At 41.7% G+C, this 25,021-nt stretch overlaps 1 protein-coding gene across 4 annotated transcripts in view; it reads right to left on the bottom strand.

Moving 5' to 3' along the window:
* The window catches only part of LOC126194901 (zinc finger protein 594-like), an 89,539-nt gene that overhangs the window by 12,434 nt on the left and 52,084 nt on the right, over nucleotides 1–25,021 (bottom strand). For 2 of the 4 annotated variants that reach the window (XM_049933258.1, XM_049933255.1), the window contains exon 3: nucleotides 13,554–14,907. In XM_049933258.1, the coding sequence (XP_049789215.1) occupies nucleotides 13,554–14,852 (1,299 nt within the window). In that variant the 5' untranslated portion in view covers nucleotides 14,853–14,907. Of the gene's footprint in view, nucleotides 1–8,544; nucleotides 8,961–13,553; nucleotides 14,908–24,473; nucleotides 24,610–25,021 lie in introns of those variants that run through there. The other 2 variants (XM_049933256.1, XM_049933257.1) reach the window with 2 other exon arrangements.

The following is a 25,021-nucleotide window of genomic DNA, read 5'->3' as shown; positions in this document are numbered from 1 at the left end:
CTTTCTTGTATTGCTAGTCACCATTTTATGTCTTCTCTAATTCTGCTATCATCAGTTATTTTGCTGCCTAATTATCAAAATTCATCAACTATTTTTAGTATCACATTTCCTAATCTAATTCCCTTGTCCTCAGCTGAATTAATGTGATTACATTCTGTTACCACTGTTTCACTTATGATTATATTAATTTTATAGCCTGCTACCAGCAAACTGCCATTCAACTGATCATCCAAACCTCAAAGTTTTTATTTTTTCTCCCTGGACTTTAATTCCTTCTCCAAATATCCCCTTGGTTTCCTTTACTTCTTCCTCAATCTACTGGCTTGAATACATTGAGAACAATCCACAACCCCGTCTCCCTCCCTTTTCAACTAATGCTGATTCCCTTTTATGTTCAGTTCTTGCAATTGCAGTCCAGCTGCTGTGCAAATTGTGGATAGCACCTTGCTGCCTGTGAGCCTATTTTATCCCTGCTAGGTTCAAAATTTCAGAGAAGTGTATGGCACAATATTATCTTAAGCTTTCTCTAAATCTACAAACATTATAAATGTAGCTTTGCCATTATCCAGTCTGTCTTCTATGGTGGGTCATCAGTTCAGTATTGCTGTTTTAACATAAAGTATTTCAGTTCCTGTTGAAAAACTGGTAACGTGTAAAAGAAAAAAAAAAACCTTTGTTTTTAAATGTTGCATGAGTAGGACAAGATGTGTTTGTTTAAATTAACACTCATCATCTATACATGCCCTGTAAACTAACTCATTCCACATCATTTCGATAAAAGAAATCATTTAAATTATCTACGGACCATGTAACTACCTTACTTGTATTTTCCTACAAATCTCTGGAATACAAACTGATCTTCCACAAGATTGGATTCTACCAGTTCCTCAATTCTTTTTTAAACAGTTCTTGTCATTATTTTACAACGATGACTCATTAAACTAATGCTTCAGTAACATTCACATGTGTCAGCATCTGCCATTTTGGAACTTGAATTATTACTTTTTTTTCATGTATGCTACAGGCATTTCACCTGTCTCATATGACACGCACAGCAGTTGGAATATTTTGTCGTGCCTGGCTGTTCCAAGAATCTCAATGGCACTGAGGAAACTATGTCTACTGCAGGTGCCTTTTCTCAACTTTAGTCATTCAGTGCTCTATTAAATTCTTCCTGTAACATGACATCTCTTACCTTGCCTACTTTTCCATCCCTTTCCATTAAATTGTCTCCAATTTCATTTCCTCTGTGTGCTGGGATGACAAAAGTGACGGGATAGCAATACGGACATACAGATGTCGGTAGTATCGAGTACACGAAGTGTACAAGGGCAGTACATTGGCAGAGCTGTCATTTGTACTCAGATTATTCGTGCGATAAGGTTTCCAAAACGATCACGGCTGCACAATGGGAATTAACTGACATTGAACGTGCAATGATAGTTTGAGCTAGATGCGTGGAACAATCTATTTTGGAAATCGTTAGGATAATTCAATAGTCTGAGATCCACAGTGTAAAGAGTGAGCCAAGAATACCAGATTTCATCCATTAACTCTCACCACAAACAATGCAGTGGCCAACGACCGAGAGCAGCGGCATTTGTGTAATGTCGTCAGTGCTAACAGACGAGCAACGCTGCACGGAATAGAAATCAGTGTCGGCTATATGATGAAGGTATCCGTTAGGACAGTGCAGCAAAATGCTGTGGCAGCAGATGACTGACGTCAGTGCCTTCACCTACAGCACCTCTCGTGGGCTTGTGACCGGACTGGTTGGACCCTAGGTGACTGGGAAACCGTGGCCTGCTCGGACGAGTTCCGATTTCAGTCGGTAAGAGCTAATACTAGGGTTCGAGTGTGGCACAGACTTCGCGAATTCGGGCTGTCGACGAGGCACTGTGCGAGCTGGTGGTGGCTCCGTTAGGTTGTGGGTTGTGTTTACACAGATTGAACTGGGTCCTCTCGTCCAACTGAATCAGTCATTAACAGGAAATGGTTATGTCTAGCTACTCGGAGACCGTTTGCAGCCGTTTGTGGGCTTTATGTTCCCAAACAATGATGGAATTTTTATGGGTGACAATGTGCCATGTCAGAACATTCTAGGTAATTCACGCAAATTATCTGACCGTCCAGAACACCCGACATGAGTTCCATTGAACGTTTATAGGACACAATCGAGAGGTCAGTTCGCACACAAAATCCTGCACCGGCAACACTTTTGTAGTTGTGGACGGATATAGGAGGCGACACGGTTCAATATCCCTTCCAAAAACTTGCTAAGTCCACTCGCCACCTCGAGCTGCTGCGCTGCGCCCAGCAGGAGGAGCTCCACCGTGGCATTAGGAGGCGTCCCGTCACTTCACCTCGGTGTATATTTCTCTCATATCTTCCTTTCACCTTTTAGCCTTTCTTTCTTTAATTAGTAATGGCTGAGTATCTGAGCTGTTGACATTCATACAGCTGCTTCTCATTTCTCCAAACGTTTCCTTAATTTCACTACAGGTGGTATCTATCTTTCTGCTAGTCATACATGCTTGTACAGTTCAGCATTTCTGAGTCTGCAATTCTAGCTTTGCTATTTTGCACTTTCTGTCAGTCTCATTGTTTAGAGGTCAGTATTCTCTTTTACTTGCTTTATTTGCTGCATTTCTACATATTTGTCTTTGCCAATTAAATTTAGTATCTTATGAGTTATCCAGAATTTTTAATCAATAAATTATGCCCAGAGTCCACACCTGCCCCCGAATATGTTTGACAGTTATCAGGTTCGAAATCTCTTTCTTACCGTTACATAATCTATATGAAACCTTCTGGTGAATCCAGGTCTCTTATGCAAATTCACAATAAACCAAACGTTGGTAATGATTAAATTACTTTCTGCGCAATTTCAGAGCCCCGATCACAATAAAATTTATGTCTCCTGTAACTATCTGAATAATTTATTTTATGTAATCATAAATTCTTCCAATCTCTTCATCCCCTGCAGAGCTAGTAGGCATAAAAACTTGTCCTATTATGGTGGGTGTTGGCTTCGTGTCTGCCTTGGCTAGAAGAATGCATTGACTGCGTTGTTTCTAGTAGTTAGTTTGTTTTCTTATTCATTATGTTTCTTATTCATTATTATTCTTATTTATTATTATTATTCATGTATTACCCGTATTTATACACGAATAATAATGTATTACCTGTATTTACCCCCCCATAAACCATGGACCTGGCTGTTGGTGGGGAGGCTTGCGTGCCTCAGCGATACACATAGCAGGCGTATCTGTTGAGAGGCCAGACAAACGTGTGGTTCCTGAAGAGGGGCAGCAGCCTTTTCAGTAGTTGCAGGGGCAACAGTCTGGATGATTGACTGATCTGGCCTTGTAACACTAACCAAATCAGCCTTCCTGTGCTGGTACTGTGAACGGTTGAAAGCAAGGGGAAACTACAGCCGTAATTTTTCCCCGAGGGCATGCAGCTGTACTGTATGGTTAAATGATGATGGCGTCCTCTTGGGTAAAATATTCTGGAGGTAAAATAGTCCCCCATTCAGATCTCCGGGCGGGGACTACTCAAGAGGACGTCGTTATCAGGAGAAAGAAAACTGGCGTTCTACGGATCGGAGCGTGGAATGTCAGATCCCTTGATAGGGCAGGTAGGTTAGAAAATTTAAAAAGGGAAATGGATAGGTGAAAGTTAGATATAGTGGGAATTTGTGAAGTTCGGTGGCAAGAGGAACAAGACTTTTGGTCAGGTGAATACAGGGTTATAAATACAAAATCAGATAGGGGTAATGCAGGAGTAGGTTTAATAATGAATAAAAAATAGGAGTGCGGGTTAGCTACTACAGACAGCATACTGAACGCATTATTGTGGCCAAGATAGACACAAAGCCCACGCCTACTACAGTAGTACAAGTTTATATGCTAACTAGCTCTGCAGATGACAAAGAAATTGATGAAATGTATGATGAGGTAAAAGAAATTATTCAGGTAGTGAAGGGAGACGAAAATTTAATAGTCATGGGTGACTGGAATTCGACAGTAGGAAAAGGAAGAGAAGGAAATTAGTTGGTGAATATGGATTGGGGGGGTAAGAAATGAAAGAGGAAGCCGCCTGGTAGAAATTCGCACAGAGCATAACTTAATCATAGCTAACACTTGGTTCAAGAATCATAAAAGAAGGTTGTTTACATGGAAGAAGCCTGGAGATACTAGAAGGTATCAGATAGATTATATAATGGTAAGACAGAGATTTAGGAACCAGGTTTTAAATTGTAAGACATTTCCAGGGGCAGATGTGGACTCTGACCACAATCTATTGGTTATGAACTGTAGATTAAAGCTGAAGAAACTGAAAAAAGGTGGGAATTTAAGGAGATGGAACCTGGATAAACGTACTAAACCAGAGGTTGTACAGAGTTTCAGGGACAGCATAAGGGAACAAATGACAGGAATGGGGGAAAGAAATACAGTAGAAGACGAATGGGTAGCTCTGAGGGATGAAGTAGTGAAGGCAACAGAGGATCAAGTAGGTAAAAAGATGAGGTCTAGTAGAAATCCTTGGGTAACAGAAGAAATATTGAATTTAATTGATGAAAGAAGAAAATATAAAAATGCAGTAAATGAAGCAGGCACAAAGGAATACAAATGTATTCGGATATCCTATGCTGAGAATAACTTGTATTTCATACTGATTTCTTGTTTGCATGTCTTCCACAGTTTGTTCCTGTATATGACATATAAACTGCTTGACACAGTCATGAACCCACTGATAGCCACACTGCTCTGAACTTCCATGTTCTATGGTTCCACTCATGCCTCCAGCAATGCGTCTGCTCACAGCCAAGTTTCTGCTGTTTTCAACCTCTTCTGCATGATACTATCTTGCCAGATAGTGTATTGGTGGCAACATACATACCTAATGTATGAGCAGTGACAATATGGACCCAAAATTTCTTACATTGTGGAATGACAATGGAGAATAAACAGATGCAGCAGCAGACACAATAGCACAAGGAACTGATAGAGCATCGCATGGAGCAACAACAGTGAGTAGCATTGGGAACTCCGTAGCCAGTGCCTTCTGCTACTTTTGAAGAGGCTATGAAATCTAGCACCACTTACCTACATCGTTTTCCTGTTATATTTCAATGGAGTATTCCCATTGCAGCTCAGCAAGGCTGGTGATTTCAAGCAGGAAACTGTATGAACTTTCTTAGAAATTGTGGTCTGGAGCTGATGCTAGCAAATTGTCTTTTCTTCAAGATTGTAATTTGTTGTGTAAACAACTATGGATAACACACTCACATTATAGAATCTAGACTCATGTTTAAGCAACTGATAAAACAGCCAGTTTGTCATATGCAGTTGGGTCACAGCATTGCAAGGGTTAGATAGACAGTGTAGCTTTCCATGCGCAGTCTGTAATGTTTCGTATGCCCATTTGCTTATCCTTGACATCATTGTCCACTTAACTAATGATAAGCAAGTTTGATCCAAAGCATTATCTACTTCAGATCCATCTTTGAAAGAGGAGTAGTGTAAGCTTTTGAAGTTGCTGTATGTGTGCAGCAGACTTTCTAATCTGACTGCAGTTTGTATAATCTTTTGAGTAGTCAACGTTTCTATTCAAATGATGACAAGTAAGACTCATTGTCCTTAATGTCTTCCACAGGGAGAGCATAAGGGAACAATTGACAGGAATTGGGGGAAGAAATACAGTAGAAGAAGAATGGGTAGCTTTGAGGGATGAAGTAGTGAAGGCATCAGAGGATCAAGTAGGTAAAAAGACGAGCGCTAGTAGAAATCGTTGGGTAACAGAAGAAATATTGAATTTAATTGATTAATTGATGAAAGGAGAAAATATAAAAATGTAGTAAATGAAGCAGGCAAAAAGGAATAGAAACATCTCAAAAAAGAGATCAACAGGAAGTGCAAATTGGCTAAGCAGGGCTGGCTAGAGGACAAATGTAAGGATGTAGAGGCTTATCTCGCTAGGAGTAAGATAGATACTGCCTACAGGAAAATTAAAGAGACCTTTGGAGAAAAGAGAACCACTTGTATGAATATCAAGAGCTCAGATGTAAGCCCAGTCCTAAGCAAAGAAGGAAAAGCAGAAAGGTGGAAGGAGTATATAGAGGGTCTATACAAGGACAATATTATGGAAACGGAACAGGATGTAGTGAAGATGAAATGGGAGATATTTGAAGATGAAATGGGAGATATGATACTGCGTGAAGAGTTTGACAGAGCACTGAAAGACCTGAGTCGAAACAAGGCCCCGGGAGTAGACAACATTCCATTAGAACTACTGACAGCCTTGGGAGAGCCAGTCCTGACAAAACTCTACAATCTGGTGAGCAAGACATAATCCCAAAGAAAGCAGGTGTTGACAGATGTGAAAATTACCGAACTATCAATTTAATAAGTCACGGCTGCAATATACTAACGTGAATTCTTTACAGACAAATGGAAAAACTGGTAGAAGCCGACCTCGGGGAAGATCAGTTTGGATTCCGTAGAAATACTGGAACACGTGAGGCAATACTGACCCTACAACTTATCTTAGAAGAAAGATTAAGGAAAGGCAAACCTATGTTTCTAGCATATGTAGACTTAGAGAAGGCTTTTGACAATGTTGACTGGAATACTCTCTTTCAAATTCTGAAGGTGGCAGGGGCAAAATACAGGGAGCGAAAGGCTATTTACAATTTGTACAGAAACCAGATGGCAGTTATAAGAGTCGAGGGGCATGAAAGGGAAGCAGCGGTTGGGAAGGGAGTGAGACAGGGTTGTAGCCTGTCCCCAATGTTATTCAATCTGTATATTGAGCAAGCAGTAAAGGAAACAAAAGAAAAATTCGGAGTAGGAATCAAAATCCATGGAGAAGAAGTAAAAACTTTGAGGTTCGCCGATGACATTGAAATTCTGTCAGAGACAGCAAAGGACTTGGAAGAGCAGCTGAACGGAATGGACAGTGTCTTGAAAGGAGGATATAAGATGAACATCAACAAAAGCAAAACGAGGATAATGGAATGTAGTCAAATTAAGTCAGGTGATGCTGAGGGAATTAGATTAGGAAAAGAGACACTTAAAGTAGTAAAGGAGTTTTGCTATTTGTGGAGCAAAATAACTGATGATGGTGAAAGTAGAGAGAATATAAAATGTAGACTGGCAATGGCAAGGAAAGTGTTTCTGAAGAAGAGAAATTTGTTAACATCGAGTGTAGATTTAAGTGTCAGGAAGTCGTTTCTGAAAGTATTTGTATGGAGTGTAGCCATGTATGGAAGTGAAACATGGACGATAAATGGTTTGGACAAGAAGAGAATAGAAGCTTTTGAAATGTGGTGCTACAGAAGGATGCTGAAGATTAGATGGGTAGATCACACAACTAATGAGGAGGTACTGAATAGAATTGGGGAGAGGAGGAGTTTGTGGTGCAACTTGCCTAGGAGAAGGGATCGGTTGGTAGGACACGTTCTGAGGCATCAAGGGATGACCAATTTAGTATTGGAGGGCAGTGTGGAGGGTAAAAATCGTAGAGGGAGACCAAGAGATGAATACACTAAGCAGATTCAGAAGGATGTAGGTTGTAGTAGGTACTGGGAGATGAAGGAGCTTGCACAGGATAGAGTAGCATAGAGAGCTGCATCAAACCAGTCTCAGGACTGAAGACTACAACAACAACAACCCTTATTTAATTTTTTATTTCTAGCCCTGTAATGACCTGACCAAAAGTCTTGCTCTTTCTGCCAATGCATTTGACTAACTCCCACTACATCTGAGATCAAACTATCCATTTCTCTATGAAATCTTCACGTCTCTTCTTCAATTCTGTAACCTTCTTATCAACATGATTAAAGGATTTTATTTTCCACATGCCACCCCGCCAAATGCCCAAATTGTTTTTCCTGAAGACAAAATCCATCTGAGTAGTTCTGGCTAGGAGATCTCAATTGTTGAGAATGAGGGACTATTTTACTTCTTGTATGTTGTTGTCAAGATGATGCATTAAGCATTAATCATAAAGCAGACCAGACCTGCATTACCTCAAGATGTAGTTTCCCCCCTGCTTCCAACTGTTCACAATACCAACACACAAAGACCATATTGGTTAATGTTATAAGGCCAGATCAGTAAATCATCCACACTTGTGGCCTTGTAAATGGTAAAAAGACTGCTACCTCTCTCCAGGAACCGTAAGTTAGTCTGGACTCTATACTGATCTCTCTCCGATGTAGGTTCATGTATGGCACATCAATCTGTATTGTTGAAATGCTGAAGCCTCCCCACAGCAGAAAGGCACACAATGATGGGGGAGTTCGGGATTGGGGGGGGGGGGGGGGTGTTACCCACATAGGATTGAAAAAAGGTAATGGGAATGACATGGACATAGTTGAGGAAATCCACACTGAAATTACTAGTTCAAGTATTATACACTGATAATTACTGGAATCGCTTCTAGGCGGCTTTATACATTTATATGAAGTGTGATTAAAAAGTAACAGGAATTTTTGTTTTTCATAAAGAATCTTTATTCATTCATAATCATCAACTTTGTCCCCTTCAAAGTAATCCTCCTCAGATATAATACACTTGTGCTAGTGCTTTTTCCAATCTTGGAAGCACTTCTGGACTCACTGTAAGTTATGGTGTCTTATCTCATCAATGGTGGCAAAACAACATCCTTTTGTGGTTCTCTTCAGCATCAGGAATAGAAAGAAGCTGCAAGGTGCCACATCTGGTGAATATGGTGGCTGAGGCAACATAATCGTACTGTTTTTTGCCAAAAAACCACGAACAAGCATTGAAGTGTGAGTGGGATCATTATTGTGATGGAATTTACACAAGCAGTTTTGTCACAATTCTGGTCATTTTCTTCAGATTGCTTCACACAATCGGCACGCGACTCCCAGGTAGTATTCCATATTGGCTGTACAACCATCGGGCAGGAACTTGTGAAGCACTGTGCCACTGCAATCAAAGAAAAGAGTGAGAAGAACCTTCACGTGATCAAACTTGTCAATTTTTTTTTTTTTTTTTTTTCGGCCTTGACTCTTTAGGCAGTCTCCATTGGGATGATTGGGCCTTGGTTTCAATGTAACACCTCATGTTTCATCACCTGTTATAACCTTCTTTAGAAGTTCTGGATCATTGTTGACTTCATTCCACAATTTCAGAATGATGTCATTTATGGTTGAAATTCAACAATTTTGGAAGAAACTGTACTGCTACACATTTCATGCCCAAAACACCCAAAACATTGCTTGGCATGAGCCAAAGGATAGGCTGACAGCATCCCCAACCTCTCTGTTGGTTATTCAGCAATTTCCCACAACCATTTTCTGTACTTCTTCCCCACTGTTACCTGTAATTGGTGTCTTCTTCAACGTCTTCTTGACCCTCTCTGAAACATTTATACCACTCGTAAACTCTTGTCTTACCCATAGTAGACTTGCCAAAAGCCAAAGTCAACATTTCAAATTTGGTGCTACACTTTATTCCATTTTGCAAGGAAAAATTAATGCTGATTCTTTGATCCAACTATTTCAAAAGCAAAAATTTTCTGAGCTCTCTAAATTGTGTATAATCATTTCAACTGTCAAAAATAAACTAAACATTCAAAACAGCTGAAAATTCATACATACATGAGGAACCTGTGTATCAAAAACATAAAAAAACCTGAAAATCAGATTTACAAATCCCTCAAAATTAAAATCTTCCCATTACTTTTTGATCAAACCTCATATATACACCATCTAATCAAAAACATTTAGTGACCTATTAGTGGACATTAATATGGGATGTGTGAACCATTTTCTTTTCAAGACAGCTTGAACTCTTGAAGTATAACATGTTGTTCTTGATCTACATTGGCCAACAATTTTGTGTGTGTGTGTGTGTGTGTGTGTGTGTGTGTGTGTGTGTGTGTGTGTGTGTGTTAAGGTAGTTAACAAGTAGGAAGCACCCCACTTTTAGGAGGTTTTTGATGGTTTGTGCAGATCAGAGTTGCACCGATCCTGTGCTACCAGTGTTGACGGCTGTGGACTGGCACCTCTAACTGCTCGGTGGAGGTGTTTGCTTCTCAGGGCCACGGGTAAATGGTATGGAGTGAACACGACCTCCAGGATGTCAAAGAAATCATCACCAAAGAGACAGCTGAAGTTCAGATTTTATTGTAAAAAGTTGTTCAGAGTCTCTTGTGAGACACACTCTTGCAAAAGTCTAGACAAAATTTTAAGTTTATGAAGTCAGTCAATTAGAAGTTAGGATTGTATGATGTAGGAAATCATCTAGTTCAACTCCTCTGGGTGTGTTGTTCCTCTATGCAGAAGAAAAAGTCTCTTTCAGTATAATTGACACTGCAGATGAAAGTCCACATGGGAGAAGCTGGTTCACAGTTCCAGGGAACTGAGTAACAGGACCCTCACAGCATCAATATTGTACAGCGACTGACAGAAAATGTAAGAGAATTGGAAAATCCAATAAAATACAAGAGCTACATATCAACTACTGGACTCTTTCAACAGCCCATTCCTCTCACCCCCAATGGGAAAATAAGCCGCCAAATATTCCACAAAGCAGGTATACTTTCAATGAGGTGTCTGAATGTCTGTGGAGAACTGGCAGCCCATTCTTCCACAAGAACCAGAGAAGATGGTGACGTTGGACACTGGGTTTACAAACGAAGTTGATATTCTAACTCATCCCTAAGGTGTTCCATTGGGTTCAGGCCATGCCATTTCAGGAATATTACTGCCAATAAACCAATAAACCATTGCTTCAAAGATGATGCTTCATGCATTATCATGCAGATGCAATCAACGTCATCGAATTGCTCCCCTACTGTATATGGTATGTGCAATGCTGTGTAATGTGTTCATATCCTTCTACATGTAGCATTTCCTTAAGTGCAATACAGGGACCACACCCCAACTGTGAAAATCACCACCTCCTCCATATTTCATTACAGGCACTACACATGATGAGAGTTAATGGGTCTCCAGGTACTCACCAAACTCAAACATTTTCACTGGACTGTCACTGACTACAGCATGATTCGTTACTACAAATCACTCGTTTCCCATCATCCACTGTCCAGTGGCACTGCTCATTACACCTCATGAAATATTGCATAGCACTTGCTACAGAAATGTGTGGCTTACGATGAGTAGCTGCCCGACAATTATACCCCGTGCTTTTTACGTCCCTAGACACAGTCCTTTTACTATCTGAACTTCTGGTAGCACTTTGGAACTCTCGTGTGATGTCTTGAGATTTTGTACAAACACCCTCTGGAATTCTAGACGAGTCCTTTCCATAAGTACGTAAGGTCTGTCTGGTCATGTTTAACTGTGGTCATTCTTTTGTGTTTCCAGTTCACAATCACATCACCAAGTCTACACGTGCAGGTTCTAAATGTCCCAGATGGATTTGTTAGAAAGTTGACATCCAATGACTAGTCCACATTTGAAGTCACTCAGCTTTCTTGACCAACCCATTTTGCTGTTACTGCTTGTCTATGATAACACAATAGTGCTCACCTCATTTTATGCCAGTGGGTCCGCCTCTCGTGAGAGCTAGCAGTCAATGCCACTTTACACAGGGGTGTCTGGATACCTCTTACCAGATAGTTTTTGTTAGAAGAACAGAGAGCTACTTTGGGAAAAAAGCCATTACTAGCACCAGTCTCAACTTCTCAGTCACTGGCGTTCTCTGCTACTTCATATGAAGCATTTATGTAACTTCACTGATTTGAGAGACCATTATCAGCTTCCTGTATACTAGAAAAGTTAAAACCTGCTTAATATGAACATAACTGTTAACCAGACTTTGTATTCCCAAGCCCAGATATTCTGATAAATTGAGTCTATGGATGGGAATTTCCAATTTACTTTCTGATGTCTACCACCAGTTTGTTGCAGAAGAATGTAAGACTCTGTTCTCATCCATAGACAGAGACACATAGTCTGTATGTAAACTATTTTTATTTCTAGTACTCCGGCTACCTGCCTGGAGAGCTGTGCATGTCAGAGCACTGCAACTGGGATTGGGAGATGCACCAGCCACAGACTGCTGAGGGTCAGTGTGCCGGCTAGTGTGAACGTGGTTTCTACATAGTTTCCCCTATCCTACTTGGTGAATACTGGGCTGGTACAAAAGTCCTGCCTCAGTCACATGATTTCCAGATATTTGTATAATGTTTGCTCGCTTACTGGTGTGCAGAAAGTTAGATTGCACATATTCCGTTCCAGGGGATAATGGAGTGGCGACAGAATGGCATCTTGTCACTCCACCAATTAACCACGACAAATTCATTCCTAACTGTGTTGACTCTGTGTTGATGTTGGAAAAAGGCACACGAAAAGAATTTGGTAATTTTTGGTAAGATCTTATGGGACCAAAATTCTGAGGTCATCGGTCCCTAAGCTTACACACTAGTGAAGCTAAGGACAACACACGCACCCATGCCTGAGGGAGGACTCGAACATTCGAGGGGGGAGCCGCACGAACCATGACAAGGCGCCTAAGACAGCGCAGCTACCACCTGCAGCACTCGAGGAGGGGGGGAAGAAGATTCTGAGTTCATCCTAAATTCCTTCTTATTACTGACCATAAATACCATAAAGGAGCATATGTATTTTCATGTACGAGTGAGAAGTGCAAGGTTTTTGAAGAGGCTTCTGCAAGATGTGGAGTTACTGTCTTTTAGACAATATTCTTACTGCACACTTTTGTAGAAGCAATACATTTTTACCATAACCGGTTTTCCCCAGAAGGGTGCATCATAAAACAGCATCTATTGAAAGTACGCTAGCAATCCCCTCGGCAGGTCGATACTGTGAGAGGGGGCTTGTAGGTGCAATTGGGCTGAACTGAGCATTTTGACTTACATCTTTCATTATGTGCCCATGAACTACATATCTGGTACCTGAACTAAACTTTTATTCATCTGGAACAAGAGTCTCTGTAAGATGAAGCGTTAAGTGTTTGCTGTGAACCAGCTGTAAGCCTGTTTCATTATTCACTCGTCTGTCTCTGGTTTCACTTTATCAGTATATTTGTGTCATCAGCAAACATCACAGTTCCAGAAGCCTGTTTCATTATTCTCTCGTCTGTGTCTGGCTTCACTTAATCAGTATATTTGTGTCATCAGCAAACATCATAGTTCCTGGAGTTCTCCTGTGTCTCTGGCAAATGATTTTTGTTTAAAAACAGGAGTGGGCCAAGCACCAAACCTTGTGGAACACCATACTTAATGTTTCTCCATTGAAAATTTACTTTTATTCCTGTGGAGCCATTTTTCAAATTCTGTTCTACAGTTCTGAACTTCATCTGTTGCCGATCAGTTGGTTTGCCTCTCATCCAATTATTTTGTGTCACACTTGGTCATTGCTGTTCTGTTTGCTGTAGTTGTTTCATTAACATCAATCAGTGTGCTATTACATATCACTGAATCACTGCATAACTCTACAGCTTCTTGTGCACCTGCACACAAAGTTTATATAAAAATATCTAGTGTTTGTTCAATTAAAACGGAATCATTAATATTTTTACATAACTTACCTTTCCTTCAGTAGTATCTTCATTCTCTGAGAATATAGTCTTCTCCGTTGAGTATATGTTTGTGACGTTTTCACTGGATGATGTCTCATTAACTGTGTCGGAGTCCGTATTATCGTACTGCGTTGTTACGCTGTTTTTCTCACACACTGGGAGCAAATCAAAATCCAACCATTCAGACATGAATTTACAGAAATCAGACACACTGCCAGGAAATTCTGCTTCCCCCCTATATATATAATCAATGAAAGCTTGTATATGTTGGATTCTTAAGCCACTAATCAGCACAATTGTATGGCTCAATTTGTCTTTGAGTTTGCTTGTGATATTTCTGAAGAGTGTGCTAAAAACGCTTAAAATAAGGAGGTGAGCTTCAAGTTTAGAATTTTCCACATATATAGAAACATCAACTAAATTTCCACACTGCAACAGAGAATAAAACAAGTCCTGCAGGGGATTTCTTACAATACCAGACTCCTCACATGCCCCAAATGATGTTCTTATCCTACTCTGTTCTCTTGAATTTACAACTTTTTGCATAACTTCTAAAACATAGGGAAATGCTAAGGAAAGTTTTTCACAAAGATTTTCGACACCTAGAAGCTTTGCTGTTTTGTACACAGATCTTGAATTTTCATTGCTAATCACCACAAATCCTTTATAACAAAACTCAAGCACAATTTGTAAGTCATCCTCTGTCACATTTGGCAGTACAAATAGAAATGGTTTTTGTTTTTCTTTTCGATGTTCTTGAAAAATGTGTAGCAAATAGGGACTGCAGGCACCTAAAATGCAAGAGTGAGCCTGCAGCTGAACATAACCACTTGTTACAAATATAACATCACACTTTGAAGGATCAATTCGTGAGTCCCACAGTTCCTGTAGTATTGTTTCAGGGTAGTTGGGTAACGTGTAGTAAATTCCTTCTTGCTTCACATCTTTCCTTGCAGCCACAAAATTGATGTCAAAAAATTTAGCACTGTTATCAAACTGACTTTTAAGTTCATTAGGTGCTACAACTACTCCTGTATAAAAATAATCAATCACTAACTTCAGGCTATGAGAATCGATTTTTGTATCAGAAATGTACACTGAGTATACTTCATCACAGAGGCAGTCTAGTATATGTGAACTGAAGCACTGGATTATAGGAAGATGAGCACAAACTTTGGTTGTCCCAGTCACAAAAGTAACATTTGTTAATATTCCATCTGTGCAAAATGTTTTCAGAGTATTAATGATGTGTCCACAATGATTTGTCACCACAAGCTTTTGAACAGATTTGTCATCTGTTGAACACATTTCCAAGGGTATTCTCGCTTTGGGAGCCTTCTAGCAGTACATTACCAGCTTCTTCCTGCAATAAATAATAAAATAATTCATTAGAGGGACAAACTATTTAACTGCCAGAAAATAATAATTTTACAACTAAAAGCATGGCAGATGAGTGCAACTAAAGAACAATGTACTTTTAACACCGGGTTGTTGGTCGAAAGAGCCACAAAATGTGAGATATACTTACTGGATCTTGAACAAAAGAAGACAGGATAGGAATAAAAAACTCAGATACTAATGAAGGATGATGTTAAGTTAGAATAGTCAGCAAAAGTAGAGGAAAGTTAGGGTGTAACATCCTGTTGACAACTGTATCGGCAGAAATGAGACAACAATGGAGCACAAATTCAACTTGAGCCTTTTTAAAGAAGCTTATCTAGTATTCACAGTAAATGGTTTAGGAAACCACAGAAAACCTTTTTAAGGATGACCAGAAAGGTATTTCAAACCAGGACCCCACAGAACGTGAATATGGTGTGTGTGCCTACTGCTCACCTTCCCAGAATGCTGTAGTTGCAAGTAAATTCCTCATATGGCCTAAAGTGACAGTCTATGACCAGTGAATATTGCTAGTACTAACTTATTGAAGTGAAACATGCACTTTAAATGCTCAAGCAGTTCAAAATTTGAAGGATGCCCAAGAAGCAATTGAAAGACATGTGTTCCACATTATCAGAAGTGACAGAAAAACAGACAAATGGATAAGAGAAAAGTCAAGAATTAAAGATGTGATAGTGGCTGTTACAAAACTGGAATGGATATGGACCAGGAAACCAGCAAGGCAAAATGATGGAGATGCATTAAGGGGTTTCTGTGTTTGATTCCTCATGATATAAAAACAGGCTATAGGATGATGTAACTGAATATGGATTGATGGCATAAAGAAAACACCCAGGGCACACTCTGATTCAAAAAGCGAAAACAACATAATGTATGGGAAAATCCGGACAAGGCCTATATCCAGTGGTGGGGGATGACAGACGATGGGTCCCTGCTACAAAGAGATACTTAAAACGCAAACTTAAACTGAAGAAATATATTTTAAATATTGATGAATGGTGTTTATTTGTTCCTGCCGCAATACGTGATGTTTTGTTCTGTTGTGTTTAAGGGCGCCAAAACAACTAAGGCCATACGCACCCATCTCAGAACCACAGAACACAAAGACAAAAAAGGAATGAAAAGTGACTACACATTAAGCCTAATCAATGGAAGGAAAGACAGCTAAAAACAGGGACTTTCTCTTGGAGAAACGACCATAAAGTATGCCATAGAGACAATGGAGGTCCTGAACTAAAGATTAAATGTCCTTCACCAGATTGTTATGACGGATAAAAAGTAAAACATGGCCAACAGCCCACACTCATTCACTAAAACAGCTGATAATTCACATAAATTAGAATGTAAGCAGTTGAAAAAAGGGCATTCCATCAGGAAATGGCAAAGCATCAAAGGTTGATGACGATGGGGACAAATTGGTGGGGTTACCACTTAACAAATGGGGATGGCTAAACAAATAGTGCCCAATATGCAACTTGGCTAAAATGATCTCCATGCAGCCAGAGGGTTTAATTTCCTGGAACTTATTCCCATGAAGGGAAGTCCAGTGGTGATGCCAAGGTGACACAGTGATCATCAGAGGGAATGGAAGAACTAGCAGGCCGAGGTACGAAGACTGCAGCCTTGGCAGCAGCATCAGTGGCCTCGTTTCCTATCAGACTGACATGACCAGGGACCCACAGAAAAATCACAGTGGCTCCATCAAGAGTGAGCAAGTGAAAGCTTTCCTGGACCTGCTGCACTAAGGGACGGATGGTGTACAGCACATAGAGGCTCTGAAGGGCACTGAGAGAGTTTGAGCAAATGACACAATCGAAAAGCCTGTGTTGCCAGATGTACTCAATAGCCTGACACAGGGCAAAGAACTCTGCTGTAAATACTGAGCAGTGCTCCTGAAGTCGATACCAAATATTGTCAGTGCCAGTGACGAAGGCACACCTGACACCATGGTCAGTCCAAGAGCTACAGTATACACAAAGGTACTATCATGAAGTTTTGTGCGAATGTCAATAAACTTACAGCGATAGAGTGAGTCTGGAGTAGTGTCTTCAGGAAGTGAATGAAGTCCAAGGTGAACATAGGCAACCACATGAAGCCAAGGTGGTGAAAGGTTCACCCCCCATCAGGAAAGTGGCTGATAGTGTTAAGTTAAGCTGCTGGAGCAAAAGCTGAAAGCAAACTCCAGTAGGTATAGAGAAGAGGTACACACCCCATACAGTCAGTCAAAGAGTCATCAAAGAAGGAGGCACAGGTTGGGTGGCCAGACAAACAGCACGCATATTCGCTAATGAGAGCACCGTATCAGTAAGACGGTGGTAGTTCGGCAGCTTCTGTATACGGACTCTCAATCGGGCTAGTGTGAAAGGTTCCAGTGGCCCGTACGGATGCCATGATGGTGGATTGTATTGAGACGGTGTAAGATGATGGACGTGCAGATGCATAAACAAAACACGCATAGCCTAGCTTCAAAAGGACAAGGGGTTGGCACAAATGGAGGAGGCGGTCCAATCTGCTCCCCGCAGGAAGTACCGCTGAGGACATTGAGTGACTAGGTACAGCAGGTGGCCAGGTAAGACACACTGGAGGACCAAGAAAGTTTCCTATTGATCATAGGCCTCAGGAATTTTGTAGTTTCAATGAACGGAAAAGCAACAGACCCAAGATGTAAAGACAGTGGAAGAAACCCATTGTTCCATCAGAAATTCATACAAACGGTTTTGTCAGTGGAAAAGTGAAAGCCACTGTCGATGCTCCACGAGTAAAGATGATTGAGACAATGTGGGAGATGCCACTCGAGGAGGCAAGTCCGAGGAGAATGGCAAAATTGTCAACTAAAAGAGAGCCGGAGATGCCCGGTGGGAGACAGGCCACAATGGCGTTAATGGCGATAACAAAGAGGACGATGCTCGTGACGGAAACCTGTGGCACACCGTGTCCGACAAGGCAGAACCCACACGTACCTTGAAAAACCTGTCTTCTAAAAATTCCTGAAGTAAATGGGGCAGGTGGTCTCGGAAACCCCACACGTAGAGAGTACTGGGGACATCAGTCCTCCAGCAAATGCCGCACACTTTCTCCAAATCAAAAAACCTGGCCACAGTCTGGTCTTTCCACAGAAAACTGTCCACGACACGGACTGACAAAGTGACTCGATGATCAACTGCAGAAGGTCACACTCGAAATCCACATCAGTAAATTGTTAGGCTCGAGCCACCATACCAGCTGGGCACGAACCGTACATTCCATCACCTTGCGAGAACAGCTGGTGAGAGAAATGTGGCGATAACTACCAGGAAGGTATTTGTCCTTACCAGGCTTAGGTATGGGTATGGGTATGGGTATGACAGTGGCTTCAGGACAGTGTCTGGAAAATGTGCCCTCTGCCCACGTGATTGTACGTATGAAGGAGAAAGTGCTTGCCCACAAAAGAAAGGTACTGCAGGAACATCTGAATGTGAACATCGTCTGGCCCTGGGGCTGAGGATGGGGATGGGGAGGAAGCCAGAGCACGATCTGGCTCCCTCGTAGTAAAAGTGGCGTTGTAGCACTCGCGATTCTGAGTACAGAAGAGTATCGCCCGAGCCTCCTTCAATCATTTCTGACGGAGGAAGGTAGCGTGATAGTGCGTGGAGCTCAAAATCTTTGCAAAATAGCAGCCCGAGGTGTTGAAGATAGCAATAAGGTCCACAATGACATCATCTGCTATGGTCGGGCTGAAAATTGGAGGATCGTGCTCCGTAGAGCCGTCGGAGGTAAGCCAACGTGGCCGAAGAGGGAGTGGAACTGTTAAAAGAACTACTAAATCCAGGTAGCTTTTTTGCTATCCCAAAGAATGCAGTGAGACTGTGCGTGCAACTGTTTACATCAAATGCAGTTCACCATCGTAGGACAGTGGTTAAAACTGTGGAGAGCATGTCTCTGAACCGATTTGCATTGGGGCACGTCTCTGTTCATCAAGTGTCCAGGACACACAGTGGTAAAGATGAAGTGAGAGGAATGGAATGTTCTGCAACAGTAAGGATACGCTTGATACGGTATTCTACCTGTTCGTCACAGCAGGGCAAATGTTGTTTGTCGAAGGTCGTGAGGAAGGAGTAAAGCCTCCAATTTGCCATGAAAGCTGCCATTTGGGTTTGCACGTATGTGCGGTAGGAGTCAGCAAACCAACAGCATGTGGGAAATGGTCTCTCCAGTATGTGTGAGAGAGAATGGACCACTCGAGATGACGGGCAAGCTGGGCAGTGTAGAAGGAGAGGTCCAAATGGGAATAGGTGTGCGTGGAGTCTGAAAGGAACATGGGTGCTCCAGTGTTAAGACAGATGAGGTTGAGTTTATTGAGAAAGTCAGCCAAGAGGGCATCTCTCACACAAGTTCTGGGAGAGCCCCAAAGGGGATGGTGAGCATTAAAGACACCGAGCAGCAAAAAGGTGTGAAGGAAATGCCCAACAAAATGGTTCAAATGACTCTGAGCACTATGGGGCTTATCATCTGAGGTCATCAGTCCCCTAGAACTTAGAACTACTTAAACCTAACTAACCTAAGGACATCACACACATCCATGCCCGAGGCAGGATTCGAACCTGTCACTGTAACGGTCACGCAGTTCCAGACTGAAGTACCTAGAACTGCTCGGCCACAGCAGCCGGCGAAATGCCCAACAATGTGGGCAAGTCTGCCCTGGTGACACCAAAGGATGCAGGGATGTAAATAGTACAGAGGGAAAATGTGTAGTGAGCAAGGAAAATGCAGGCTGCAGCAGCTACCAACTGGGTGTTTAATTGAGATGGTTTGACTATGAAAGTTGTCACGGATGAGCAGCACGATCCCCCCATGAAATGGAATACAGTCCTCAGGTAGAAAGTCAAAGTGGACCAGAAATAAATGCAAGAGGTCAAAGTGGACCAGAAAGAAATGTGAGAGGTCAAAGTGGTCGTGAGGACATAATGTTCTCTCCTTGAGGCAGAAAGTGGACACTACATTTCCAAGAGAAACCATAATTCCTCCTTATTGGATCTAAGGCCGGAAACATTCCATTGGAGGTGAGTGATGATAAGGAAAGGGGAGAGGGAAAAAAATAAAGGGTTGTCACCTCGGTGGCTGCCGAGTGCCAGCCTTCGAAGACTCTGTGCAATAGAATGCAGAGGCTGAAGGATCCTGCTCAATGAGATCTATAGAGGCACCGGCATTCTCCCTCAGTCAGTCTGCAGAATACAGGGCAGAAAAACAGTTGGCTGTGCACACTAGCGACAGAGGTCGGCCAGGTGAGGGTATAATGTGGCTACACCATTGAAGAGGATCTCCCAGTCAGCGAAGGAGAAGATTGTTGGACTTCTTGGAGCCTTTGCGATTGGCAAATGATGATTTAGATGTTTGTTGGCTTTGTGTAGATATTTGTTCTGTCCTTTCTGGCCTGCCGGTTTTGCAGCAGGTGATTTCACGGCTCGAGTCGAAAATTTGATGGCTTTGATGGCTTGTTGCACAGTGGGAGGAGAAGGAGATGAGGGTGCTACCATGACACTGTCAAATTTACATCAGTGGTGCTGAATCTGAGGTCGCATGTCTGCATGGCTACGTCCTTCGTGGGGCAAAATGTAAGAAGAACAGAACTGATAGTGCCAGATGGTAAAATGCAAGGTTTCTGACTAACCAACAACTTGCGAGCGACAGGGAAAGGCACTTTCTCCTTCACCCAGACCTCCTGGATGGCCCACTCATTGAGATACATGGGACAATCATGGGAGGAGGCATGGTCACCATTGCAATTGATACAGCGGATAGAAGAAGGCGGAAAATCGCCCTCGTGTGGATCCATATCACAGGTTAAACTTTTGGCCAGGTGTCAACAGGGCATTCGAGCGTGGCTGTAAGAATGACATTGGTAGCACCACATCAGGTTCGGAATGTAAGTTTGGATTTCTGCCTCTGTCAGACCATTGAGCAGCCTAGTGTGATATCACCATGCGCTTTAGCATTCAATGGACCTCGAGATGAACAGAATAGATGTGAAGGAGTGAAGCTGCAAGCAGTTGCTGCACTTGAGAATCACAGGTAGTTTCCAAAAGCAAAGTGCCATTGTGTAAAGGGGAGCAGGATTTCACAGGGCCGGCAATTGCATCAACACATTTCTGAATGATAAACAGATTAACCATAGCAAAGGGCTGACCACTTTCAGTACATGGTACCATGAGTACAGAATTGTTAGTCTCATTCCATTTACGTTTAGTAGATGTCAACTGACAAGAAGATGTTTGGGTCATTGCAAGAAAATGCCCCATGTTAGCCAGAGTCTCTAGAGACGGGATGCTCCTTCCAACTGGAGGACCTCCCCCCCCCCCCCCCCCCCCTCAGATGATTCTTTGGTCACCCACGTCACATCTCCCAAACACCTGTCAGAGGTACCAGTTGGCACTTTGGGAAGGTAACAGCTCAGGCAATCACCCCTCCCTGTGCCTGGCCAGTACCAGAGTGTACGTGCAAACCCTACCTGTCAACCAGGGGCTGGTAATTACACATTACCCAGTCACCTGTTACACGTAGGACACATGGGCAGGCCTTCAAGAATGCACAGGGAGGAAGAATCTCAATTGCTGAAGTGGGGAAACATAGGAGAAGGGGAATGAGGAAAGAATAAAGGAACAAAAAACAGTGGGTGGACTGTTCTGATGTCAGGCCACTGGAAATGCAAAACACATCACCAAAAATATCCCAGACATGTTCCCCAAGGGACAGAAAAAAATAGCAAAATGCTAGACATCCACTACAGAAGGGGAAAGATGCTGCAAAGGCCGGGGCCCGGTGATAGCCAAGCACGAACTCACCAGAGACATGAGCCATCTGGTGGGAGCAATACATGATGGTGGCACATTTGATTTGGTGTATATGTGTGGGTATAGGGTGGGGGGTGCAACCAATTTCACATATTCTTTAACGCAGAGACCAGTATCGATAATTGCAGTGCTTTAGTAAATTCTGCAAGACTTTGCTGTATGTGTTTTGTGCCCACCACCAACTGGGTGTTAAGTGTCAGGTAATTGTGTTGTTCCTTCACTTCTTTATATTTCTCCATCCTCCCAACTATCACCCACTATCTTCCCTTTTGTCCAAGTTTTCCTCATTTATGTTTCTGTACCTACTGGCTTTTTTGTTACATCTAATGTGCTACATACTCTCCATGTCAGTTCTAATCCTTTGGTTTTCATATTTATACCAAGACAGGCCTCCGCTTATTGCTTTCTGTTTTATACTTTTTTTACTATGCTTTTTTTTAAACGGGGGTCTCGGACACGTTCTTACTCAAACGCTGACCACTTCAAACTCTTTCCTCTCCTTAGGCAGATGGAATAACTTTCAATTTGGAAAGTTAACATTTGCTGGTGTATATATATGTGTCAAGTAGATGCATTTTTAATCTTTGCTCCACTATGTCATCAATTTGGAGATTGTTATAAAGAATAATTTGAGAGTTCATAGACTATAAAAGCAATCTGTCAGCACAAACGTACAGTTAGGTATTTACCCCTTGCAGAAAAAGCCAAAATTAAAAGTGCACAGGTAATTAACATCACACATAGTATATAGGGTGTACCATAATTAATAGCATAAATGCATACAGTTGAAAGTACACAATATTAGAAGCAAAAAATTCTCAGTAAATACAAGTGCACAAGTGGGCTGTTTGTGAGACAATTTCGACTTTGTGGTTACCAGCCACTACTAATGTGATTCTGTGTAATCACTGCATGCCAGTCTGTGGTGTGGTCTTTGTTCACATTTTCAAGATGTGGAGCTGCAAACAGAATGGCTACAATAGTGTAATATACAGTCAGAGTACCACTCCTGGCATTTATTTGTAGAGCATCAGTTGTGTTATATTAGTGTTGATGGCAACAAGGAACATTACAGTAACAAGGAATATATGGCTATGCAATTTACGTATGGTAATGCACGGGAGGCTGCACACTTTTACTGAGAAGCTTATGCCCCTGAAAGACACCCCAAGAGTCCAACATTTACAAGAGTGCAGCAATATCTCCAAGAAACTGGAAGCTTTGGACATGCTGTGAGAATGAGTAGGTCTCAATGAATTACAGATATGCTTGGAAACGTGGGCTGGAAACAGTGAAGCAGTCTCCACAAGGAGACCTACAACACGGTAGTGTTTGTAGGCTAATGCTTCACAAGGCAATATAACCTTACCACCTCCAATAAGTTGAGTTTCTTAGGCAGACTTTGGTCCTAGACTAATGTTCTGACAGTGGATGCAACAATAAGCTGTAAGCAGCTCTACGTTTGACAATAACATTTTATTTACCGATTAAGCAGGATTCACTCATCATGGTCTGTTTAATTATCACAATTCTCACGTTTGGAGTCATCTAGGCTCCAACGTACATGCTGTGCACAAGTCTGCACATCACTGACATTACTCAGTGAATGTGTGGTTACTAGGAGATTTTCGTATTGGGCTGTACTTGTGTTCAGTGGATGAAATTATCATTGGTTTCTGTGGCATCATCTTACAGGATTGCTTGCTCTCTTACAGCAGTGCCAGAGGATGTGGTACACACACCGAGCACTGACACATTTTGGTGCTACAGTGAGATGATATCTAATGTGTCAATAGGGCCAAAGATAGACTGGCCGAGGAGGATCTGTTCTGTAGCCCCCAGTACTGCCTGATATGAACCCCACAGATTTCTGTGCTTAGGACCACCTTAAAGGTGTTGTGTTCGCCATTCCAGTTAACGTGGTTGAAGTGTTGGAATAGAGATTTGTAAATAATTTCAAAATGATCCAGACACACTTGAAAGGATTTGAAACTCATTGTGGCAATGGGAATAGTCCTGCATCTGAGTACAAGGATGACATTTATGACATTTTTTCATTCACGTAAATGGTGTTGCGTTCATTCAAAATATGCACTACTGCCAAAGTATCTCTAATAACATTTGTTAATGTTGTGCATTATTGTAACCTTTTCCTAACTGGTATGATGTTCACATAGAATAGAATCAGCGGTGGCCAGTAATGACAAAGTTGCAATTATCTCAAAAATAGTTCGTTTGCACACCTATATTTATTGAGAGTTTTTTTGCTTCTAGTACCATGTACTTTCAACTGTACACGTTTATGCCATTCATTATTATACAACCTGCATATTTGGCACCACACAGAAAGATGCAAAGCTCTAGTGTAACAAACGGAAGTGTAAAAAAAAAATAATCGCCCAAAACCATTGACTGTTACTTTTACTTATAACAGTTTATAAAGGAAAGGCAATGTGTCTCTTTGTAAGAACAATGAATTGTGAAACAATACATGGGCTATTAAAGGTGGACGAAGGGGAATATCCTCATCACGCATAGTCAATGGTATTAATTTATGGAATTATCACATATTTAGATGGGAATCCAAACAGGCGGTCAGGACTCCCCACCCCCTCAAAAAATTATTTTAGTTAAAGAATTTATATTTTTTGCTTTCCGAGATGACTTTTGTTGAAAATTACAAGTTTTGTGTAACACACACCAGGATACTCAGCTGCATCCTGCAGAAAATACACCAGCCAGGTAGAGGTGTCCATGCATGGGCTGACTGCATCTGCCACCAACGAGCCCGACACCATCCACGAGTCCACAGGCAGAATTGGCAAATGACAGGAAGCTGAGGAGAAAATGAGAGAAAGACTGACTTCCCTAATGCAGGCAGCGACAGCCGATTCATAGTCTGGCGCTTTTCCACTGAGTCACATGTTGTGTAAATCAAGTTGTTAGAATTTCTAGGGGTTATAGCTTTTAAATCAACTGTCTAATGCATTTACTTTACGAGGGTCGCTCCAAAAGAAATGCAAACTATTTTTGTAAAAATACAGTTTTCATTCTGCATATGTGAAAGTTGTGTGTAGATACATTCTTCCCACTTGTTTTCAAACTTAGTTCAGCCTGTTCCTGTGAGTGGTGCCGTCACAGCTTGTCTTCAAGATGGCTGCTACACTTGACGTTCGTCAGAAGCAACGTGCTGTCATAGATTTCCTGTGCTGTGAAAACGAGACAGTGGGAAACATCCACAAGAGGTTG

This window comes from Schistocerca nitens, chromosome 7 (assembly GCF_023898315.1).
Source record: "Schistocerca nitens isolate TAMUIC-IGC-003100 chromosome 7, iqSchNite1.1, whole genome shotgun sequence".
Lineage (NCBI taxonomy): Eukaryota > Metazoa > Arthropoda > Insecta > Orthoptera > Acrididae > Schistocerca > Schistocerca nitens.
This window is presented reverse-complemented; position numbering and strand designations above follow the sequence as displayed.